The sequence below is a fragment of the Malania oleifera genome, chromosome 11 (assembly GCF_029873635.1).
Source record: "Malania oleifera isolate guangnan ecotype guangnan chromosome 11, ASM2987363v1, whole genome shotgun sequence".
Taxonomy (NCBI): domain Eukaryota; kingdom Viridiplantae; phylum Streptophyta; class Magnoliopsida; order Santalales; family Ximeniaceae; genus Malania; species Malania oleifera.
In genome coordinates, this window is record NC_080427.1 from 78,704,403 (window position 1) to 78,723,098 (window position 18,696).

The 18,696-nt window shown below is 38.2% G+C and overlaps 1 protein-coding gene across 4 annotated transcripts in view; it reads right to left on the reverse strand.

Moving 5' to 3' along the window:
- Positions 1-11,279: 11,279 nt before the first annotated feature.
- The window catches only part of LOC131168363 (uncharacterized), a 68,145-nt gene continuing 60,728 nt past the window's right edge, over positions 11,280-18,696 (reverse strand). For all 4 annotated transcript variants that reach the window (XM_058127732.1, XM_058127731.1, XM_058127729.1 and 1 more), the window contains exons 13-18: positions 16,477-16,599; positions 16,275-16,373; positions 15,778-15,867; positions 15,602-15,686; positions 12,071-12,201; positions 11,280-11,834 (exon numbers count right to left, since the gene is read on the reverse strand). In XM_058127732.1, coding sequence (XP_057983715.1) covers positions 11,691-11,834; positions 12,071-12,201; positions 15,602-15,686; positions 15,778-15,867; positions 16,275-16,373; positions 16,477-16,599 — 672 coding nt within the window. In that variant the 3' untranslated portion in view covers positions 11,280-11,690. The remainder of the gene's footprint in view (positions 11,835-12,070; positions 12,202-15,601; positions 15,687-15,777; positions 15,868-16,274; positions 16,374-16,476; positions 16,600-18,696) is intronic.

Genomic DNA, 18,696 nt, shown 5'->3' on the forward strand with positions numbered 1-18,696 from the left:
GTCGACCGAGCAAGGTATAAAGGCTAAGTTCAGAGGTCGGTTGACTGTAGACACTACGTTCAAAAAGTGGTCAGACGACTGAGCCTAGTCAAACATTTGACTTCTGGCCTATGGTGTTGTCAGTCGATTGAGGGTAATATAATGTGAACTGGTTGGTCGACTGAGGTCAATAAAGTCCTTAGATTTTGCCCCAACTTTGACCCTAAAGTTATTTTTAAGCCTTTGTATGATTTTAACTTGTATGAAAAAGGTTATGTATGAAAGGTTAGGTCCCTAAGGTCAATCTATGGTCATTCTGAGTTTAGAAATCATATTATGCATGTAATGCATTATTACAGACCAAATCTAAACTTAAATGCATTACAAATAAAATAACATGTCTTCTTTGTAAGAACTTGAATCGTAATATATGGATTTAATTAATTAAGAGAAGGGCAAATGGTAATTAAGCATGCTTCATCGACGAAGCCATGAGTTTGTTGACGAAGGCTTTGTAATTTTCGGCGACGAATTTCAAGTGCTTGTCGACGAGGAGAAGCCGAGAGGTTTCGGGAAATTGAGAATCTCAGGCTCATCAATGAGGTCACCGCTTCGTCAACGAGGTGTCTACATAGGCTTGTCGACGAGGACAACTAAGTCAAAGGTACTATAAATAGATATTTTCATTACTTCTTAGCTAAGAAAACTCAATTTCTCTCTCTATCTCTCTAGAATCTCAACCTACTCTCCCTCTCTCTAGATTTCTTCGATGTATGTTGCAGGAATTGTTGATCTGAAGTTACCACGAGGATTAGGGAAGGATTCTCTAAAAGTTTTACGAATCAGATCTTCGTTTTGAGCATTTTCACATTTTAACCCAAAATCGAGGTAAGGCTCAGTTTTCAATTTTGATTCAGTAGTCTTGTAGGTAACAGGGTTGTGAGTATCTTCTGTACTGTGCTATGTAGGTTTTGGGAACTCAGGTCGTGGTTTAGGGGCCTTGGAGTTCGGGATTTGTCATTCGGGGAAAAGGTAAGGGGATTTAGTTTATGTCGATTATTTTTGAAATCAGACTCGGTAGAACTGTGGTTCACGGTCCTGTGTGCATTTTGGTTACTCATTTAGGGGAATCTAACGGGTAAAACTATGGGTTTTTCATGATTATAGTTTGGGAAAAAGGGGGTATTGGGTTGCATCCCTGGTTTTTATTATCGTATGTATATGATAATTTATACTGTGTAATAGAGATGGTCATTCCTTAACTTTATGTAAACTATATATGTTTGGAAAACCACGACTTTAGATTACCAAATGGGTGTGGTGTGTTTGGTTATATGAGCATGCATGGTTGTATTTTAAAATGAAATGCAATAGGAATTGGGTTCCAAGTTGTTCCAGGTACTGAAAGAGTGTCCAGCTCTATATACGAGGGAGTGTGTTGATCGCTTGCCATGTTGGCAAAAGTGTCGGGCTTTATATCCAAAGGCGTGAGCCTTATCGGTTAATCACCGAAGGGTGGGGATCCACCAGTACCGGTACGATGCCATGGGAGCCTGGGGTTCGCCATGTGCCGGGGACACCGTGTATCGCGAGCTGGCTACGGGCAGACGCTGGGTATTGCGGGCCAGCTTCAGGCCAAAGGGTGTGACGACACTAGGTTACTTGATCATGTGTGTGTGCGTGTATGCACTATTTTGAAATTGTTTATGGAAGTACTGGAAATTGCATTTAACTGTGTATGTTTTGCTGTCATGATAACACTCAAATGCCACACACCGATATAACTTGTATTTGCCCTTACTGAGAGGTGTCTCACCCCTTCCATACGTACATATTTTTCAGGTTTTTCAAGTAACCGGAACTAGCGTCCTTGTATGGGAGCGTAGTGGTCGGTGTACTACAGAAAGTACTTGGGTAAGTACTAGGACTGTAATGGGTGGTTTTGGCTGACACCTAGGTTGTATTGTGTATTATGGAGCTCTGACTCCTTTTGTGTAGACTCTAGTATGGTACTATGTATGTATAGAATGACCTTTTTCCGCTGCGTATATTATGTTGTAAATGGATGTGTATAGGGTGCCTGGGAACCCCACAAGGTCGGAACCTCATTCATTGTACTGTATCGATGGTGTTTTGTATGATATAGGGACATGTTAGGTTACCAATTAACCCCTGGGTCCCCTTATTGGGTTCGGGGGGTGACAGCTTGGTATCAGAGCTAACTAGGTTGCTAGGTCTTGCAGACTTGGTTGGGCATAGCTATGTGTACATACCAGAGCATAGGAGGTTGGATGTGGGTAGAGTTGGTTGAGGGATGTTCTGTTGCTAAACCGGGACTTGTTGGCGGTGTACTATGTTTTTCCTAAAATGACGATTTCAGTAAAATCACGGCAAACCATTGATGACTTCAGTGTCGGTGTGATAGGACAGACGTGGACCTGACACGTGGTAGTTAACATGATTTGTGTTAGATAATTGTGTTAACTGTATATGTTGTAGGAGTCTTAATAGAACTCTATTGTGCTTTCAAAATGGAGCCCAAGGATAATAACTTGGAGAGTAGCTCCGAGGAGACGGCGAGTGATGAGTCTCCTTCTGTGCCTCGAGGACTGATGAGGCAGAACCTACGAGAGATCGGGCGGAGTGTTAGGATACGTGAATGCTCTCCTACGTCTGCGGGGTGCACCATTGAGAGGTTCACACGCATGCAACCTCCGACATTCTCAGGGGGACACGACCCAACGATAGTAGAGGACTGGGTCGAGAAGATTGAGAGGATCTTGGAGGTCCTACACTGCACAAACAGGTAGAGAGTTCTTTATGCTACCTTCCAATTATCTGGGGAGGCAGGGCGATGGTGGACTGCCGTGAGTCTGTTGGAGAAGCAGAGGGCTGGTCTTGTGGAGATGTCTTGGAGCCGTTTTAAGGAGGTGTTCTTTGACAGATACTTCCTGGCTTCTGTACGTGATTCTAAGGCAGATGAGTTTTCTGCGTTGACTTAGGGCAGTATGACGGTGCAAGGGTACGCTGCTCGGTATATAGAGCTATCCCGGTTTGTGCCGTGTTTGATCTCGAAAGAGTACGAGAAGACTCGGAGGTTCGAGAAGGGCCTAAGGAAGGACATCCGCAAACTAGTGGGTATGCTTCATATCCGTGAGTTCTCGGTTTTGGTGGATAAAGCCATTGTGATTGAGATTGGTATCCGAGAGGACAAGGTGGATCAGGAGCCGAAGAAGAGGCTAGTACCTTCTGGTTTTCAGTCTGGATCTCATCAGGGATTGTGGAAGAAGAGGAATAGGGGCTCTGGTTATCGACAGAATACCGAGCATCAAGGTTCTTAGATGAGCCAGGTGAATGATCGTTGTACCAGGTGCCATAAATGGCATAGTGGTGAGTGCCAGCCATTTGGGGGTAATTGTTATAACTGTGGTCAGTCAAGTCATATGGCTCGGGATTGTCACGCACCAAAGAGGGGTACGCCTTCTTTGAGTCAGAATCGGGGGAGTAATCAGGTGTCCCGAGGAACCTACCAGACGAACGCAGCTCCAGTGAGGATATACTTGCTTACTCCAACGGATGCTGAGCATGCGGGGAATGTGGTGACAGGTATTATGATGTTGCTTCTAAATAAAGCTCTGGTTTTATTTGATTCGGGTGCGACCCACTCCTTTATATTTGTTAATTTTGTGAAATTGTGTGGGGTGGGGACCCAAGTCATGAAAAAGGGATTGTTTGTAGCCACACCATCTGGGAGTATATCATTCTGTAGGAGAATGTTGGAAGATTGCCTAGTGGTAATCCAAGGGAAGCTGCTACCAGCAAACCTTGTAGTATACGACATGTCAGGGTTTGATGTTATATTAGGAATGGATTAGTTATTCTCCAGATATGCTGTGATCGACTGTCGTATGAAGGTGGTAGTGTTCAGACCTCATGGGGAGCAGGAGTACGAGTTTGTGGGATCGTGTGTACATTCGACGTCATAGATTCTATCAACATTGCAGGCAAGGAGTTTACTCTTGGATGGATGTCAGAGGTACTTGTCTTGTGTGAAGGAATCGCCGTGGAATGAATTGAGACTCAAGGATATTCGGGTAATCAGCGAGTTCTCGAATGTGTTTCTAGATGATTTACCCGGTTTACCTCCGAATCGTGAGGTGGAGTTTGCGATAGAGTTGCTGCCTAGTAAGGCACCGATCTCAAAAACTCCATATCGAATGGCTCCAGTAGAACTTTGGGAGTTGAAGGAGTAGTTGTAGGAATTACTGGACAAGGGTTTCATTCGACCTAGTGTTTCGCCCTGGGGAGCTCCAGTACTATTTGTGAAGAAGAAGGATGGATCGATGCGTATGTGCATCGATTACCGTGAGATTAACAAGATAACTATAAAGAATCGCTACCCTTTGCCTAGATGATCTCTTCGACCAGCTGCATGAAACACGGGTCTTTTTGAAGATTGACCTACGGTCAGGATATCATTAGGTGAGGGTCAGATCCGAGGATGTAGCAAAAACTGCTTTCAATACTAGATATGGCCACTACGAGTTCTTAGTCATGCCTTTTGGGTTGACGAATGCTCCAGTGGTATTTATGGATCTGATGAACATGGTTTTCCATAAGTACCTGGATCGGTTTGTGGTAGTGTTTATTGATGATATTCTAGTACACTCGAAGAGTTCGGAGGGACACAAGAACCATCTGATGTTAGTATTACAGATTCTGTGAGAGAAGAAGTTGTATGCTAAACTAAAGAAGTGTGAATTCTGGTTGAATCAGGTGGCATTCTTAGGCCATGTAGTAACTAGTATTGGTATATCAGTTAATCCTAGCAAGATCGAAGTTGTGGTCGACTCGGTGAGGCCGAAGAGTGTGCAGGAGGTTCAGAGTTTTCTAGGACTGGCAGGTTATTATCATCGGTTCGTGGAAGGGTTTTCTAAATTGTATGGGCCTCTGACTCGATTGATCAGGAAGGGGGTAAAGTTTGAATGGACTAGTGATTGCGAGCAGTGTTTTCATGAGTTAAAGCATCGGCTGGTTACTGCTCCAGTGTTAACCATTCCTTCTGGGGATGGCGGTTTTATGATTTATAGAAACACATCTCTAAAAGGTTTGGGATGTGTGCTTATGCAACAAGGTAAGATAGTAGCGTATGCTTCTCGAAAACTAAAGGAGTACGAGAAGAATTACCCTACACATGATCTGGAACTAGCTGCTGTTGTATATGCACTAAAGATCTGGCGACACTATTTATATGGTGTGTAGTGTGAGATCTTCACTGATCATAAGAGCCTTAGGTACTTTTTCACGCAGAAGGAGTTGAACATGAGGTAGAGACGGTGGCTTGAGTTGATTAAGGACTACGATTGCACCATCAATTATCACCCGGGAAAAGCTAATGTGGTAGCCAATGCGTTGAGTCGGAAGTCGGATTATGTGGCAGTATCTGTAGTTGTAGCTCAGCATCACATCAGACAGGATCTAGAGAGCTCAGGTATAGATTTAGTGTGTAGTGATCATCAGGCTTTCCTTACTAGTTTGGTGGTCCAGCCGACTTTGTTTGAGCGTATAAAAGTCGCGCAGGCTAGTGATGCGAAGTTGACAGAGGTTATGGAAAAGGTATAGCGGGGATTGGCTCTAGAGTTTAGCATCTCTGAGGGAGGTGTGTTGAGGTTTGAGACCAGATTATGTGTTCCAAACAACGACGACATCAGAAGAACGATTTTGGAGGAAGCGCATCGTTCGTTGTATACAATACATCCAGGTAGTACAAAGATGTATCGGAACTTGCGCAAGACGTTCTGGTGGAGTGGTATGAAGAGGCAAATTGCTCAATTTGTGGAGCAATTTCTGACGTGTCAGCAGTTGAAGGCTGAACATCAGAGGCCGGCAGGGCCGTTACAGCCTTTAGCTATTTCGGAATGGAAATGAGAGCATATTTCCATGGATTTTGTGACCGGACTGCCGCCAGCACTTCACGGGCAGAATGCTTTTTTGGGTAATTGTGGACAGGTTGTCGAAATCTACTCACTTCTTACCGATGAAGGTTAGCTACCCTTTGAGTAGGCTAGCAGACATGTACATACGTGAGATGGTTAGATTGCACGGAGTACCGGTGTCCATTGTATCAAATCGAGACCCAAGGTTTACTTCTCGATTCTGGATGAGCTTGCAAGAAGCATTGGGGACAAAGCTTACTTTCAGTACAACATTCCACCCCCAGACTGATGGACAGTCGAAGAGGATGATACAGATCTTGGAAGATATATTGTGAGCTTGTGTGTTAGATTTCGGTGGTAGCTGGATACAATTTATTCCACTAATAGAGTTCACTTATAACAACAGCTTCCAGGCTAGTATCGGAATGACAACGTTCGAGGCTCTGTATGGTCGGAGGTATCGATTTCCTCTGTATTGGAGTGAAGTTGGTGAACGTCAGGTGTTAGGACCTGAACTTGTACAGTAGGCATCTGAGAAGATAGGTTTGATCCGAGAAAAGATTAAATCAGCTCAGAGTCGGCAGAAGAGCTACATAGATGTTCGCCGCTGTGAGTTGGAGTTCGAGGTGGGGGGTAAGGTATTTTTTAGGATCGCTCCGATGAAAGGGGTGATGAGATTTGGGAAGAAGGGCAAGCTGAGCCCGAGGTACATTGGACCATTCGAGGTTTTTGAGCGAGTGGGTTCGGTAGCCTATAGGATTGCACTACTCCCAGCACTTTCGAGGGTCCATGATGTATTTCACGTATTCATGTTGAGGAGGTACATGTTGGATCCTTCACATGTTATTAGCTATAAGAATGTGGAGATTGGGGATACTTTAGCGTATGAGGAGATACTTGTTCAGATTATGGACGATAAAGTTCAGAAGCTATATACCAAGGACATAACTTAGGTAAAGGTTTTGTGGCGGAATCATAAGGTTAAGGAAGCTTCTTGGGAATTGGAAGCAGAAATACACCGGAAGTATCCATAGTTGTTCTGAGTTATGTACATTACCCTACTTTGTATTGGAATAGGTGGTTGGTCTTGAGGAGTGTGGGTATTTGTAAATTCCTGAGATGATTTATGTTTGTAACCATGGCATTCCTCCGCCATAAGCGAGGGTATTTATATGTTGTGATGGGGCTGCATTATAGTAGTCGTTGGTTTTCTTCCTAAAGTCAAGTATAATTGATTTCATGAATGAGTTTATGAATAAGAGATAGCAAATTTTGAGGACGAAATTTTTGTAAGGAGAGGAGGTTGTAAGAACCCGAACCATAATATATGGATTTAATTAATTAAGAGAAAGGCAAATGGTAATTAAGCAGGCTTCATCGACAAAGCCAGAGTTTGTCAACGAAGGCTTTATAATTTTCGACGACGAATTTCAGGTGCTCGTCGACGAGGAGAAGCTGAGAGGTTTCGGGAAAATAGGAATCTCAAGCTCGTCAACGAGGTCACCACTTCGTCGACAAGGTGTCTACATAGGCTCGTCGACGAGGACAACTGAGTCAAATTTCATTACTTCTCAGTTAAGAAAACTCAATTTCTCTCTCTACCTCTCTAGAAACTCAACCTACTCTCCCTCTCTCTAAATTTCTTCACCGTTTGTTGCAAGAATCGTTGATCCGAAGTTACCACGAGGATCTGTGAAGGATTCTCTACAAGTTATATGGATCAAATCTTCGTTTCGAGCATTTTCGGGTTTTAGCCCAAAATCGAGGTAAGGCTCGGTTTTCAGTTCTGATTCAGTAGTCTTGTAGGTAACGGGGTTGTGAGTATCTTCTGTACTATGCTATGTAGGTTTTTGGGAACTCGGGTCGTGGTTTAAGGGCCTTGGAGTTCAGGATTTGTCATTCAGGGAAAAGGTAAAGGGATTCAGTTTATGTCAGTTATTTTTGAAATCGGACTCAGTGGAACTGTGGTTCATGGTCCTGTGTGTGTTTTGGTTACTCATTTGAGGGAATCTAACGAGTAAAACTATAGGTTTTTCATGATTACAGTTTTGGGAAAAAGGAGGTATTGGGTTGCATCTCTGGTTTTTATTAGAAAATCGTTTGTATATGATGATTTATATTGTGTAATAGGGATGGTCGTACCTTGACTTTATGTAAATTGTATATGTTTGGAAAACCATGATTTTAGATTACCAAATGGGTGTGGTGTGTTTGGTTATATGAGCATGCATGGTTGTGTTTTAAAATGAAATGCAATAGGAGCTGGGTTCCAATTTGTTCCACGTACTGAAAGAGTGTCCGGCTCTATATCCGAGGGAGTGTATTTATCGCCTATCGGCTGATCACCGAAGGGTCGGTTTGTACCAGTATGATGCCATTGGAGCCTGGGGTTTGCCATGTTCCAGGGACGTCGTGTATCGCGGGCCGCCTACGGGCCGATGCCGGGTATTACAGGCCGGCTTCGGGCCGAAGGGTGTGACGACACCGGGTTACTTGATCATGTGTGTGTGCATGATGCACTAATTTTGAAACTGTTTGTGGAAGTACTGGAAATTGCATTTAACTATGTATGTTTTGCTGTCATAATAACACTCAAATGCCACACACCGATATAACATGTATCTGCCCCTACTGAGAGGTATCTCACCCCTACTGTACGTACATATTTTTCAAGTCCTTCAAGTAACCGGAACTAGCGTCCTTGTATGGAAGTGTAGTGGTCGGTGTACTACGAAAAGTACTTGGATAAGTACTAGGACTGTAATGGGTGGTTTTGTGGTTTTGGCTAACACTCGGGTTGTATTGTGTATTATGGAGCTCTGACTCCTTTTGTGTAGACTCGGGTATGGTACTATGTATGTATAGAATGACATTTTTCCACTGCATATATTATGTTGTAAATGGATAAGTATAGGGTGCCTAGGAACCCCACGGGGTCGGACCCTCATTCATTGTACTGTATTGATGGTATTTTGTATGATACAAGGACATGTTAGGTTACCAATTCACCCTTGGGTCCCCTTATTGGGTTCGAGGCGTGACATTCTTCTTCTTTTGCTCTTTTGATACTTCATAAAATGCGCCAAGTGTATAAACTTGAAGTCCTTCATGGCTTTCATTTCCCTTTGTCTTATGTGTGTGTCAAATTATAAACATGTTCAAGCACTAAGTAACACACATAAGATACAGGTGCTTTGTCAGCATCAAAACAGGAATCGGACTCAAAAAATCAACAGGTAGGCATGGCCTCTTACCAATGTTTTACACAATCCCACAATATGAAGGCAACCAAATTCATAAGCATTTTAACAAGCTCCAATACCAAGTGTTATAGGTTGAACACTTCACACCTTATGAAGGTTTGTGCGATACTAGTTATAGCATACTTGCTTAACTAGTTAGTGAGAAGTATACCATTGTTTCACCACATGAATATATTCTCAACCATCAAACACAAGTCAAATGGAAGTAGTTAACAATCATGAAGATAGAAAAAAGTCATGTGGTACATTGTAAAGCAGCACAATTCATTATTAACAACTTGTTTGTAACAAGAAAGGCAAGTAAGCTAAACACATTTACAAAAGCAAGTAAATTTTACAATGACTAATGAACAGTCGCCCTTCCCATCAAGAGAAACTGACCAAAAAGTCATACTTTCATGTCTACACTTAACCTATGCTTGGGAGCATAAATTTTTGTTTTGATTTGAATTTGTGTGGATTTGGATAAAAAGTAGTATAAAATTGAATTGAATTTCTTCTAAATCTACACAAATTTAAATCCAAACCCCAAAATTCATGCTCCAAAACATTACTTAAAGGCATTTTCTTACCCCAAAGAATAAAACCTAAACTACTATTTATGTGACAGTTACCCTAACCCATATACATAAGCCAAGTGGTCATAGATAAGCATAATGTACTAAACAAATTTGGTTCGCGACAATAAGAGTGCAAACGAACCCACTCATAAGCAACTCGGAAACTCAGCTCCGCAATAACTCATTCAAGTTTGTTTATTACATAAATAAGCAATTCTCATGCCTTGTTTTGAGGCTCCTTCAATATGCGAGTTAAATCTTAACATAGATGGTCCCATTTAATAGGCATGGATGAGGCTCATTTTTTAGCTTGTTTAATAAGATCGAATTTGGTTTAATAGAGTTAGTAAGTTTAAACGTGAGGATTGTTTAGCTTTATTTTTACAACTTGAATTTAGTGATAGAACCAATGCCCAAGTACAATAAGCTAGCTTTATAGAGTTAAAAAAATTGGAGGAAGCATTAGTGAAAGCCCAGTTCACCTTTCTATGTAACAAAACCTTGAGAATCTTCTCACTTGTGACATTTAGAAGTTTCAAAGGACTCATACCATCTCAATAACTCATTTGAGTAAGACCTCATCAGCTCCTTCATTTGCATTCATAAACAACCTTGGGCAAGCATATAATGTTTAGCTTGAGCTCAACACCCAATTTAAAAAAAAAATTAATGATAAAAGTTGAGAATGGTGAAACTCTGGCTGGCTTAACTCATTTGTAATCTCACCCATAGATTGTATAAGAAAGAAATCAAGTATTTCTGACGCTTTTGAAGAACGTCACTAACCACAAAGGAGATTCTAGTGAGGATAGAGGGCAGTAGGTGGAGATTTTTGGGGAGTACGCCGACACCCCAAAGGAAAATGTAGTGCATTACCATTTCTGAAATACTTTCTTTTACCGTCTCAACTTTTCATCTTTGCAAAAGGAGCTTTTAGACCCTCAAAGAATTGGAACATAAATGACAGGGGAATTGAGAAACTATTACAAAATTGTCGATTTGCTTGGCATTCATCCTGCCACTTAGTATAGTTGCACTTGCATTAGCTTTTATATGCATTAATTATGTTTTTTCTTGGCCCTGCAACTCCTTGGAAGCTTATATATTTTAAATATTTTTTGTTACTGGCTTACTGGAACTCTTTTATTTTTCCTTTTTTGTAGTCTGGAGAGTCTACATGTAGTTTTTGTTCTACAGCTATTCTTGAATCTTTGTTTGAAATTATATTCTATATTCCAACATAATTGATTAAAAAAAAAAGAGGGGAGGGGAGGGAGGGGGGGGGGGGGTAAGGAACTACGATTCACAAAATATCTATAGTTCAATGTAAGTGCAAAATATTACGGAAAGAGTTGTGCCCTGCTCAGAGGCCCTTCATGTGCTGTTTACACTCATTTGGGCTCCTACATCACAAACTTTGTAACAGTAGCAATACAAAATCCACGAGGTAAAACAAGGCAAAATATGAGAGAGAAGCTATGAGCATATGCCCATAGCAGACCACATGATGGACCAATTGAGGGAAAGAGAGAGGAACAAGATTTCATGAAAAGCTATTCACATAAGGAAATCAGGAACCGCGTAATGTAGTTTCTACATTCTAATACTAAATAAAAAATGGCTACCTTAGGGGGAGGGAAGTAACAATATTGCTAATTTACATGGCGATACTATTGCTACTTGTGTCTGAAAGACAACAGAAAGAAGAATTTCAGGCCTAATGAAGGGCTAAGGTGTACCAACTGGATCATACAACCCCCAGTAAGGCACACACTACAACACTATAAAATGGCCTCACTAATTACACAGTTTCTTGTCAACCCTCTTACCAATGGCCAAGTACAAGCCCAATTTGAGGAGACTGAAACTCACTACGACTTCGACAGACAGGCAGCAAAGGGCTTTGGCTTGAGCATGCACAGTGCATTAGTAACATAATAACACCACTCTCCTTACCTGCGTCTAGCTGAACTTGTATGTTGGTGGGCTTTGCTATCATTCCGTATCCTGTCGACATACATGGGCAAGCGGATTATCTCTTGAATCTCATTCAACAAGATGTCTTCTGTGATGTTATCCCTTATGCTCCGCATCACCTGTATATCAGATCAATAGGCAATTTCCTTTAGTAATGATTAAACTGTGATCCAAGAAACAAACAAGCAAATTTTATTTCCATAGCACAAAAAAAGTTAGGGCCACAGTGCCTTACCCCAGCACATGCAGTACACACAAACACATTCATTGCATGAGCCAGAGTGAGGGCACTGTTGCCCTAATACTCGAACAGTGGCAATAGAGCCACACTATATAACATAGTAATGAGTTCAACCTTCCTGTAGGTATTGAAATCATTTGGGGTAGACTTATCAGTCCTAATTCGCATGCAGACCCAGACATCTTCCTCCGAATCCCAAGCACACTCAACAATCTTTCCCGAGAATGCAGAAGGATCTGAAGAATCTGCAATTTTAGGGATTGTGGAATCAAAAAAGGAAGTCATGTATCATGAATAGCCAGATGCAAGAGAGTTAAGAGAGCAAAGAAACACAGCAAACACAAAATATCACAACATGGGAAAGGAAATTATAAAATCAGTTGCACGCAGCAAGAAAATGAACAACCAACAGAGTATATGTTACAAAACATGCTTGAAGAAGGAGATTGATACATCACTAGCAGGATATTGCACAGAAGTACATATAAATACACTCCCCATTTCAGTTCCACAATTGACTGAAGAAGTGACATCTAACAGCAAGATATTTGTTTTACTGTCTACACTTTCCTTGTGTTTGGAAAGGCCTTTCATTTGAATTTAGATTTGTTTTGGATAAAATGTAATATAGAATTGTATTAAAATTTGTCCAAATCCACCCAAATAAAAAGAGGCTAAAAACCTAAAAAAATGATAACATGTTTGGTTAATATTCCCAAAACTGAAACTAACTAAAAACCAAATTGAATGCATATTCATTTTAGTCCTTGACAAAATAACATTTAATAATAAGATTATTTTAATTATAAATAAAATAAAAATTTTTACTTAATTACTTTATTTTAAAACTCATTTTTTTAATACTACAAGAATAGTTCTTTGTGTATGAAGATTGAAAATGGTGAAAATATACTTGCATTACTTTACTATGTTTTCCAAATTTTTTAGGGATAATCCTATTTTAATTATTTTCTAAAAAAGTTGTGTAGACAATGATTTAAAACACAAAAAACAATTTTGGATATTAACATACTGTACCAACAGATTGCCACAGCTGAAAATTGAATAAATAGTCAAAAGAAAAAAGGAAAAAATCTAGTTTTCTATTGTTGCCATACCATAACAGCTGAAAACTATGATCATAAACTAAAAACTAACAACACAAATAAACATGTACTCTTTGCCTGTTTTAGTCATTGTACTGCAACGAAAATACAAAACATAAATAATAACAAATCATCCCTGAAATTTTCAACTAGATTTGCATTAGCAAGAGCAAAATAGAATGACCATAAGAATAAAAGGCTCAAATGGAAAACTAACCATCCGTTGAGCTTCGACGTAAAAGGGGGAAAATAATTAGCCAACTTTGAGCATTTAAGTTAGCACAAAGGCAGAATGAATGGTAGGTTGTACTTGTACCATGCTGCATAAACTGAATAATTGCTTTTGAAGATGAAGTGGTACAAGTCTCAGTAAATTTGACAAATGACAAAGATTTACTTCATTTGATAGGAAAATAGTTGATACTAAATTCATACTCCTTGTACATAAATATTTACTTCACTTGATTTTATATATATATATATATATATATATATATATATATAAAATATTCGCATAAATTGGCGGAAAAGGATTCATATAGCCGACCCCACTTAGTGGGACTAAGGCTTGGTTTTGTTGTTGTATATAAAATATATACACATAACTTCTCCGTCATAATTATTTTTATAAAAATATAATTAAGAGCAAGAAATAGATTTATTTCACAAAATAAGATTTTTAATCATACAGACCCTTCTCAATTTTTTTTTTTTGAAAAAAGAATGAACATATTCTTCTACTTCTTACTATGGTTTTGAAAATTGGACCAGACTCAAACCAGCCACCTGTGCTGTCCAGGCGAGGCCCAAAAAACACTGGAAATGGAGCAACCTGTCCAAGAACAGGCCAACTCGGTCTGTACTGGTGCAAACTGGGCAAACCTGGATTTGAGACCAGTTAATTTATTTGATTAAAAAAATTTACAACGCGATATTCTAGTGAGTAAAATGAAAAACATTCAAGTGGATAGGAAAAATAGAAAACACAAAAAAAAACAAAAAAAAAAACACCTAATTTTTAAGCCTTAAGCTAATTGTGTGTGAAAGAAAGGGATGTGTGTGGCAATAATGAACAATTGATTTAAACTGTTCTTGATAAAAATGCTAATAAGGGATGTGTAGCAATATGATGCTCTCTAATGTTTTGGTTTATGGTAAAATGCTCTGGAATGGCTCTGTAATGCTTTTCCAAAAGCAAAAGATTCAGTTCAATTAAATTACATACTCCCTTCCAAGGTATCACGCATGAGATAACCCATAAGATGTATATTTTATAATATAGATACTTAATTTTGTACTTTACACATAATTATATAAATATTTAATTACATAATTATATATGACATCATGCTGACATCACCAGTTCAACCACTAAGCTAGCCCACCGGTTCGACCACTGGGTTAACTCACCAGTCTGACTGATCCAACTCACCCGGCAGCTTAACCGGGTCGGCAACAGGCCCAGTTTTCAAAACCATGCTTGTTACAATACTATGTTGTGTAAAAATTTATTAAGAATAATTTTAAAATCTTTGTAGATTTTTTAGTTAAAATTGTTTTAGAAATATATATATATATATATATATATATATATATATATGTAATGATATTAAGTTATTAATAAACCAATAAACTTTAAGAGATAAAGTCATTGTCTATTGATAAGGACTGTCAAACAACAATAAGTTTCTATATATAATATATATAGTAATCATTATTCTCCTTTAAAAACATGAAACTCCAACCCAATAATTGATATTGATTTTTTTTAATCTCACCAAAAAAAAATCTTTAATTTTTATACCTTTGCGTTATCATTAACTGGAGACAGAAAATGATCGTGGTATTTTTCATTAGAACTACTAATACACTTAAGGTTTTCTATTCATCTATAATTTATGAAAGTACTAATTAAAAAAGTCGAGGCACTTTTCTGGGACATTTATTTTCAAAAAAACCTTTATCATTCACATCTAAAACCCTTGAAAACAGGTATGTAGGTAATTTTGAAAAATAATTGATTAAAAAACCAATACATTTGCAACCACTTAAAAACTACTTATAATTATAGATATGTTAATTTAAAAAAAAAAATTGAAATGAAATAATGTGTAATACTTGCATGCACACAATGTGTGCTCAACCACTGGCGTGTGCAAAAATGAAAAGGAAAGGAGGCTGGCACTAGTCCCACCGCAGAATCTTTAATAGACAACATTTTCTCGTCATTTGGCCTCAATAAACCAAAAAGTAAAGAATAGAAACTGAGTTTGCTCTAATTTTATCAAGAAAAAAGAGGTCATTTTATTCTAATACTTAACCATATAAACCTTACGAGTAGCATACAAATACTCTTTCTTTTTCCAAACATTTATAGAGAAGCCATATGTAATATAGAGCATCAAAAAATTTGATGTATGCAGCAAAGTCTGAAGACTTTGTGATCAAAACATTTTGATAGCAAATTATGCATGAATGTTGATCACACAGTCAAGATAAAATAAAATTCCCACAAAAGGAAGCAGAATTTCACACTTACCAGTAAATACAACCCTATTTCCTTCCATCAGCTTTTTCTTTCCTCGTTCATGCAGATAGAGTAGCTGACGATTATCATCATCCATCTGTCAACAAAAGTAGCTTGGACTTTAATTGGCAAGGTTTATGACTTGGACAACAGACAAGTAAAGCTCTCTTGTAATATAAGAGTGCAACCTCGAACATAAAGTCCACTGAGTTCATTTCAGGGTATTTCCACTTCAAGAGGCCTTCATGCGTGCGAGGAATATAAGGATCATCCCAACCCTGGTGGACTAACAAAATCAGCGATTGCCACTGCACAATCTAAATATGACTTACTGGGAAAAAAAAATACAAAAAAAAATGTACTAATAATCATCTCAACCCTGCTGGGCTAAGAACATCAGCAGTGATCATTGCACAACCTAAATATGACTTAATAAAAAAATATTTTAATAATCAATTAAGAGCATGTATAAGAACATGAAGGATTTTTCTCATATACTAAAATGAAGGGTACATGGTTAAATCCTCAAGAAGGATATATTCCACAAAACCAGATGCAGCTCATTGAGTGCACGCATCTTTGGACAAAATATCAAAGTATATTGATATAAAGACCAATTCAGTCAGATTATTTCAAACAAGAACTGATAAATTTGACAATGTCAACACTTTCAATAATTCAAAACCTGAAATATAAGACCATCCGCAGCATGAGAGAGCCTAGGAATGAATTCTTTTAAAAGCTTGGTAACTGTGGACAGCAACCAAAAATCCTTCCTCCTGACCTGATAAGAGTTTTTAAGAAAATTCAGTGAAATCCAAAAATAAAAGAAAAGAAGCAAAGTTCAGAACAGAACAAGCTAATAGTCCGGAGTTCTCTATGCATACCCTGAATGGTTCCAAGTCATATCTGTAATAAGGATTTCTGCTCTGGTAAATATTATGGCGTTCATAATTCCGAGGCTCAATAACTTCTTTCTCAAGCATCTTCCATCGTTCATAAAAAGGCCGCTGCATAATTTTTTTCGTACAAAAGGTCACAATTAGTGGATGAAGTCAGCAATGGGGAAGAGGGCTTAAAAGGAAACAACATTGGAGTGGGAACATCTGGAATGCAGATAATTAAGAGATGCTATATGCCCATTAGCACACAAGTAACAAACCCACACTAACTGTGCATACAGACAAATATAGTGGTATCCATAACAATTACAGGGTTTAAGCAATTTGATTAATCAACCAAACATCACAATTCATACAGATCAGATCTGCAAAATCCTTGAAACAAAAAGAAAAAGAAGGGGAAAAATCCATTCTTTGGTTTAAGCATTTGACCATACTGCAAGAAGATAATAGTCTAGAATGGATGAAGTCCCCATAACTCAGTCCAGAAGCCACTGTCCACAAATTAGACTGGATAAATACAGAAGTTTTTGAAGCAAGATCCATGAATGACTACGATATGAATTCATACTGCACGTTGGATGGCATTGGGTTTGATTTGGAATTTGAATTTCGTAGAATTGAAAAATTTCCCGTTCACATGGAATCGTAACCACGAATTGGTTCAAAAGAATCAACATATAAATTCAAAGCCGAACCATATTCCATGCCACCAAACATGACCGTAAAATCATACCCCTAGAATATGCAGCTCTCCACATTTCCAATTTAGCATTATTTTTACTTGTCTTTTATCTTCAAGGATTCCACACGTCCATTTATTGATCAAGCACTGCCACCAAACATAACCATCAAGCTGAGTGCAACACTGACCTTACTAATTGTTCACCTAAAAATATATCAATAAACATTTTCTTGCATCCAAATGAACTCTGCATCAAGGTCTTAAATTTCGATTTCAATTCAAACTTTGAAGCTCCAAAAGTATGGAAATTTCGATTTTGAAGTCATTTTCGATTTCTATTTGAAAAAATAACGGAAATAAATAGTAAAGCATGTTATGAAATTTTAGAAATGGTTAATAGACATAATAATGTAAGTTTTAGGCCTAATACATTACAAGTTAAATACATCTATGTTGTGTATGAGGTTGAAAAGTTGTAATATAATGTATCAAAGATATTTGTTGGATAATGTGCGTTAAACATATTTTTCAATTAATAAAAATGAAACTCATAAATCATTTAAATATTATTTATTATACAAGTAATGATAATTTAGACATGAATAGTCAAACAAAATGTTGTTGTAATCTATTTCTTCATATAATTTCAAAAGCCCTCATAATGATCTTTTGTTACGAATAAAAAATAATAATAAAATAAATTAAGAGAGAAATTTCACTTCACGCCTGCATCTCTCATTTGAATTCTGATGAAGTTTCATTCTAAAGCTAAATTTTCAACAAGCTTCACTAAAATTTCTAGATTTAATAAATCTCAGATGATTTAATGAGATTTCAACAGTAATTATGCAAGACAGAATTCAACTACCATTCAATTTCGAGGGTGACAGAAATTGGAAATTTCAACAATTTCGTAGAAATTTAAGACCATGCTCTGCATGTGTGTTGCATTGATTAAATTCTGAAATCTTGGTCAGGGTATTGCAAGCAGAAGCCATGTTCTCTCCCTTGGATGCAAAAGACATGTAAACACAAGGGCAGCTCTCTCTCTCTCTCTCTCTCTCTTAATATTTGTCAGATTCCTAATAAATATAATTATAAATTTGAAAATATTCTAGAAATAATAGATAAGTTGTTATTGTTTTTGGTCTTCATCAACATAAATTATCCAAATGGAGTTGTAAAGGAACATGAGGAGCAGGGATGCAGAAAGTGAAAGAGCCAAAAATGGCATTTATTTCTGAATTTCTTGTCCCTGCACCTATTTGTATCAAATTGGTATCAGAGCAAGTTCAGTCCTGTGAGTTCATGCCTGCAAGAGGTGGAAGAAGAAATAGGGACAATAGGGGTAGATACTTGACTGTCGAGATGTTTGGGCAGCTGCAGGAACAAGTTAAAATACTTAATCAGCTTGTTACACAATCTATGGGTAATCGAGGCCGTAGAAATGATGTTGATAATGAGTATGATTTTGTTAGAGGAGCTAGAAATGAAATAAATGAGCAATCTGAGGCTGATAT